This window comes from Dreissena polymorpha, chromosome 6, assembly GCF_020536995.1.
Source record: "Dreissena polymorpha isolate Duluth1 chromosome 6, UMN_Dpol_1.0, whole genome shotgun sequence".
NCBI classification, from domain to species: Eukaryota; Metazoa; Mollusca; class Bivalvia; order Myida; family Dreissenidae; genus Dreissena; species Dreissena polymorpha.
Genome location: NC_068360.1, coordinates 8,456,098 through 8,462,620, shown reverse-complemented (window position 1 = coordinate 8,462,620; position 6,523 = coordinate 8,456,098). Strand labels below are relative to the sequence as shown.

Below are 6,523 nucleotides of genomic sequence, written 5' to 3'. Positions count from 1 at the left end.
ATATTGAAATATATGTATAATAACTTTTTTACACAGTTTATATAAATCCATAAATATTTGACAAAATCGTGCATGCCCACTTTAACTTTCCTTTGTTAATACCAAAAACAATGTAAGAAAGTTCTTATAAACCATTCAACGTTCAAAAACATAACGAATTTATGTTTAATGATTATCACACGAAAAACATTTATGTTGTGGTACTGAAAACTGTCAATTTGTGTTTGGGTAGCTCGCAGAGTTGTATATACATATCTTCAGTTACATAGGTGGTTTGTTTGTATACAAGATTACATATCGTCAACTGCGATGCGACACTAGTTATTTATAAGTAAAGATAATTTGACAATCCACACATCCTGCAGGATTTCAGTACCAGAGCTAAGTGTTTATATTCTATTTAAATTAAATGAAAACATTTGTAATTAATTGTAACGAATGGTATTAACTTCCTTTCGGTATACAAGTTATACATTTTGTTTCCGATGCATATTACCTCATGCAAATAAATTACATTATACTAGTACAGGAGAAATGTTATACAAACTTGCGCTACATGGGGGATTTGTATCCGAAGATCAATAATAATTAGATACCATTTATAATAACATATTAACAAGAGCACCGAATAACGGGTCCCACGCTCGGGTGCGGGTGCAGTTTTGAACAAATGACAGCTTGTCAGAATATTGTTTAGAGGTCACAGTGAACTTGACCTTTGACCTAGTGACCCCAAAATGGTTGTGGAGTGTAGAACTCGTCAAGGTGCATCTACATATGAAGTTTCAAAGTTGAAGGTGAAAGCACTTTGATTTTAGAGCCAATGTTAAGGGTTTAGCACGACGCGGACGGCGGACGGCGGACGTCAGACGGCGGACGTCAGACGTCGGACGGCGGACGGCGGACGACGAGCTGGCTATGACAATACCTCGGGTTTTCTCCGAAAACGCCGAACTTAAAAGTATATACAACAAAATTATCGATTGATAAATATATCAATAAATAGACACATTTATTGACATTTATCACGGTTTACAACAATTAGAACAAAATTATAAAAATCAAATGCCAACATCAAAATTTAAACAACACATCTATATAACTATTTTAAAAGATCTTAATTCGTTTTTCTGTGGAGAAATATCAGTCTCTGCACTCAGTTGCCCTTTATCGTGCAGCATTGATAAAGATGATTCGTATAACTTCACTTTCAGTTTCGGGAACACGCTTTTTATCGAGAGTTTACTGGATTTAGAAGCTTTACACATTTTAAGAACGAATTTTTCATTTTCCTGAAAACCACATTGGAACGACTTTCGGTGTAAAACCAGACTGGTAAATTTGTACTGGAGATCTTCGTTAAAAATATTCCTGAACCCGACTATGCTTGTGTCGCATGGAAATGCGGAGTCTTTCATTGGATGGATCTTATTAACCAATGAAATTCGCGAATCGACCAGAGAGTAGATTTGTAATGTGTTCTGCAAAAACTCGTTCAGTAGCACCGCTTCTTTGGTCGAAAATGCATACCTTTCCTCTTGAGTTTGTGTCTTACTTTTCTTGTGTTCCAGTTGCAGAACAAAGTCACTGTTAACTCTCACATTGTCATACACTCCCTGCCCAAGCCCCCTTCCATCATCACGGAACGTATGCCGATCAAGCATCACCTCAAATTGCCCGGATGTCAGACTACTGACGCCATGGGCTTGTTTGGAGTGCAAAGTAAGCCTCGTGTTCGAGTCTTCAATGACCATCATAGTAACCATAGGGTAGTAATTGCTCTCAATTCTGTGACTGGAATTCGTTTTTCTCCCCATCAACTGATATCCATTCTGGTCAGTGTAAAAATTAATGTCGTTGTTAACATCAGTATTAAATCTGTAAATGACGTCCACGTTATTTGCGCCTACTGCCGCAATATCTACTTCTGTTGAAATGTGCACACCAAGCCCTTGAATCCCCTCGATGTTGAAAAGCCGGTACCTTTCCACGAACCCATTTGACCTTATTATAACCTCAGACCAAAGGTTACCATGGACACGCAGTATCTCGAGTTTTTCCGTTTTAAATCTATTTGCTTCGCCTTTAGGACCAAAGATATACGCACCGCCGTGGTCGGATTGGTAGATCATAAACTGCGCTTCCATTTTTGTTTCCACATTATTCACTGTTACCGACTGCAACATACCGGTACTTGCATTAAATACGCATGCTATGTGGTCATTACTTATCTTGAGAGGGTGTTCCTCTGAAGTAACTGGTAGGTAGGACATAATATTGTTTTCTTGTTGCGTTGGTTTCAATGTGTACACCTCAATTCCAAATGCCGGAATGTCTACTGCGAACGACACAGAAAATAGTTCCTGTTTTTCTGGTGACGCAATACGCGTAATTTGAGAAGAAACGACTGCGTTTCGAGCAGAGAAGACAGCACAATTTGCTGACGTAACTATTATATTAACAATTTCGTATCGTCGTTTTGAAATGGTGTTTGCAAAAACGATTTTTATTTCTTGCGTGGATTCAATAATTCGTTTCTGCATAATGCTTCTTTTTCCGGGTTTTATTTGGTCTTCTAGGAGTAGTTTACTGTCGTGCTCTTTACCTCTTGACAACAATGACATTAGAATTGTTTTCATGGCACTGTGCGCATGCGCGTATGAGTTGAAAAGTCTCGTCTCGAAATCTCGAACGACATGTGGCAATGAGGTACCTGTAAAATATCGCAATCAGCGTCTGTTTATTGTAATACACCATATTATTTTATGAGTCGCGTTCTGAGAAAACTGGGCATAATGCTATGCGTAAAGTGTCGTCCCAGATGAGCCTGTGCAGTCCGCACAGGCTAATCAGGTACGACACTTTCCGCCTAAACTTGATTTTCGGTAAGGAAGAACTTCCTTGAAACTAAACATACCACAAAAGCGGAAAGTGTCGTCCCTGATTAGCCAGATTAACATATTTATCTCTTAAATCACCTAAATTGATTTGTTATATTGACTCACTTAAACGTTTATAGCTTTCCTGTGTTTTTGCGGTACTCAATTATTGCGATACAAGAACATTAATTGATGCGTGGGGCCGTTATATGCAAACTTATCAATCACTTCAAAGTATTTTTTTAAAGTCAAGAATAATTTCAAATGTAGGTTTTTGTTAATTAATTAATTTTTATATGTTTGACATTTTAATTTACCCTTGTTATTTATATACCCAAATTGACTATATAACACATTTGTTACATTTATTGAGACGATTATGTGAGCGGAACATAAGTATGTGAATTATAATATATGTCATTTTGGTAAATTTAGTTTAAAAAATGACGTAAGTGTTACCGGTGACTATGTGTTTCACTAAATGTGTGTCAATGCATACTCAATGCAAGATACTTTATACTCCGATGTAAAAGCACGTCTGAACACAACCGCAAACACACAGAATGCTTTAAATGTACCTTTCTAAAACAACGGGACTGAACATTGATAATTCGAAAAAGGTATTTCACAATTTAAACGCAAGTGACATTATTTAGTAATGTGTTTTATGACAGGGTAGCTTAGCTCGCCAAAATTAGCCTGGCACTGATTATATGCATGAACATATTAAAATACCGTACCACAGAATAAAATAACTTTCCTTTCTGTAAGAGATTTTAATCGATTGAAGTGCACTTCACCAAAAAAACTGTTTTGGTCTCATTCAACGCGTGCCAAACTTGCATGAACAAAACCGGCAGCAAATATAGGGAATAATTCATGCATATACTTATGCTAATTGAGTTCGATGCCATGTCAGTTTTGTAGAGCTATATGAGCCTTGTTCTGAGAAAACTGGGCTTAATGCATGTGCGTAAAGTGTCGTCCCAGATTAGCCTGTGCAGTCCGCACAGGCTAATAAGGGACGACACATTCCGCTTAACTGGATTTTCGTGTAGACGAGACTTCCTTTAAACGAAAAATACAATAAAAGCGGAAAGTGTCGTCCCTGAATAGCCTGTACGAACTGCACAGGCTAATCTGGGACGATACTTTACGCACAAGCATTATGCCCAGTTTTCTCAGAACACGAATGATATATTTGACTATATTTAAGAAGACCGTACCTGTTATGCCATCGTGGTGCATGAACATGGCCAGGTCCCGTCTGGCTGCCGTCAACTCCGCGGCTACAGCAGTCATGGCCGCGTACCGTACCCTGCAACAAAACATGTAAGTTTGATCTGTTAATTCGTAATATAGTCCTACGCACCTTGCCACATTTTCTTCAAGCGTGCAATCATGCATGCACACATTATTCATATATAAAGACGCACACGTTGACACGTGGTTTACAATTGTTAACAATACTGTGCCATACAATTATCAATTTTACAAATAATAAACAAATAACATAAACTATATACAATGTACCATTGTACAGATGTAGTTTTACAAAGAGAACCAAATGAATGAATATGCATAACTTAATAAATATAATCATTATCATATTTAAACTTGTGTCGTCACATATACCGTAAATAGAGGCGACCAATTTCGAAAAAAAACTATGGTGGTACATCGTGTCATATTTCAAATTATGTGTAAACAACTCATAAATAACCGTTTATCGCACAATATTGGTAGCCGTGACAAAACAGCGAATAATGATTTATTTGAGCCGCGTTCTGAGAAAACTGGGCATAATGCATGTGCGTAAAGTGTCGTCCCAGATTAGCCTGTGCAGTCCGCACAGGCTAATCAGGGACGACACTTTCCGCTATATGGTATTTTTAGTTTCAACGAAGTCCACCCTTACCCAAAATCAAGTTTAGGCGGAAAGTGTCGTCCCTGATTAGCCTGTGCGGACTGCACAGGCTAATCTGGGACGACACTTTACGCACATGCATTAAGCCCAGATTTCTCAGAACGCGGCTTATTTATACATAAATCTGTTTCCATGGCACTTTTAATACATCTGTTTCAATATCGTTTAACTTTTTATATAAAAACCAACCATCACAAACGATTCTCACATATTATTTTTGGACTAACACTTACACGAATGTTAGTGTGAAACAGCTTTATCATATTGTAACAAAGTTACGTATTATATTTATTTCATAGGTCAGGCAACACATTTTGTAAATCAAACTCACCAATAATGTTTGAACATGGAATGAGCCATAACGTTGAAAATATCTGCGCCTCGTATAAGCGTCTCGATGTCCCGGGAGAACTTCTTTAGAAGTGGTCTTGTAGTGAAATAACCGGTCCAGAACTCCTGGTTCCTTTCTGTGTATGGAAAGAAATCTCCGGAAAGTACCGGGAACGTACTTGCGGCATTCCTAGTAGTTTCTCCTATAGACGTCAAGAGCTTTGCTTGTTGTCTGATATTCGCAAAGTATTCCGACATCGTTCCAAATTTTATCCTCATATTCCACTCAGATTTATTGTTTATGTAGGTAAGAATTTTCTCAAAGTTGAGATAGGTGTTGTCCCATTCTTGAGCTCTCGTGTATGAGAAGTCTTCACCCAAACCAATATAGAGGTTGTTAAATTGATACAGCTCACCCGTTACACGAAGTTGTCGGTACAGTAGTTCCGCAAGAATATGGACATTTTCCTCGGTTACTTGCACGGCATTCCTACCCTTTTCTCCGATATGTAAGTAATTAAATATTGAACAAATGATCTGATTCGGTCCACATACATCATCAATCCAATAGTTCGTGAAAGGCATTAAACTCGTAAGGACGTCGCTGTCGTTGCGAAGGTGTTTCCAATATGGTCGCCAGAAAAACTCGAGACTGTTCTTTGACATAAGTTTAGCTTTAAGGTTCTGATTTATTCTAAGTATAAGCAGGTTATCCATTCCAGACAACTTCCAGAGGTATGGCATTGTGGTTGAGTACCCGAACGGATCATTAACCCAGGCGGTCGTGGGCTTGACACTCAGGTGCTCATCTAACCATTGGTGACCTTCAATCAGTTGGTCTACCACTGTGATGTAATGTGTGGACGCCTCATCGGGCATAACCCATCCTCCCAAAACGATTTCAAGTTGACCGCGCTTAATCAAAGCTCTCACATTTTCTTTCGTTTCATCATTTAAATCCCGGAACCATCTCGCTAGAAAGACGGTCTCTGCCCATTGAAATGTCATGTTAGGGTATTGCAGCAGTTTCTGAACCATAAGATTCAATGTCCGGGATGTTTTCTGTGAATAATATTGTTCAAATGTCAGACCGTACCCTGGGTCGGCATGGGAAAAGGGTACAAGAAAAACATTCAATATATCCGACCTGTTTTCTATGTGTTTGGTAATGTCTTCAAATGCCTTAACAGGAATCGGATAGGCGCCGTTTGTATCTGTTTTGTAGTCCAATGATTTGAGAATATCGTATGTTGATGTAATGTTATGCTCCGCTCCAGTCCATGCATTCTGAATATCACATATCTCATCAGATATATCGTCTTTGGATGTTTCCAAGTTTAATACTGAGGTTTTGTTTTCGACGACGGACACAGGTGGGGCTCTTAAA

At 38.4% G+C, this 6,523-nt stretch overlaps 1 protein-coding gene across 1 annotated transcript; it reads right to left on the bottom strand.

Annotated features, from left to right (window-relative positions):
• Positions 1 to 1,117: 1,117 nt before the first annotated feature.
• On the bottom strand, positions 1,118 to 6,144 carry LOC127834195 (alpha-mannosidase 2x-like). The gene is made up of 4 exons (XM_052359843.1): positions 5,138 to 6,144; positions 4,106 to 4,197; positions 1,531 to 2,371; positions 1,118 to 1,130 (listed from the first exon to the last, which is right to left on the bottom strand). The coding sequence occupies exons 1-4, from the start codon at positions 6,142 to 6,144 to the stop codon at positions 1,118 to 1,120; spliced, it is 1,953 nt and encodes a 650-aa protein (XP_052215803.1).
• Between the last annotated feature and the right edge of the window lie 379 nt (positions 6,145 to 6,523).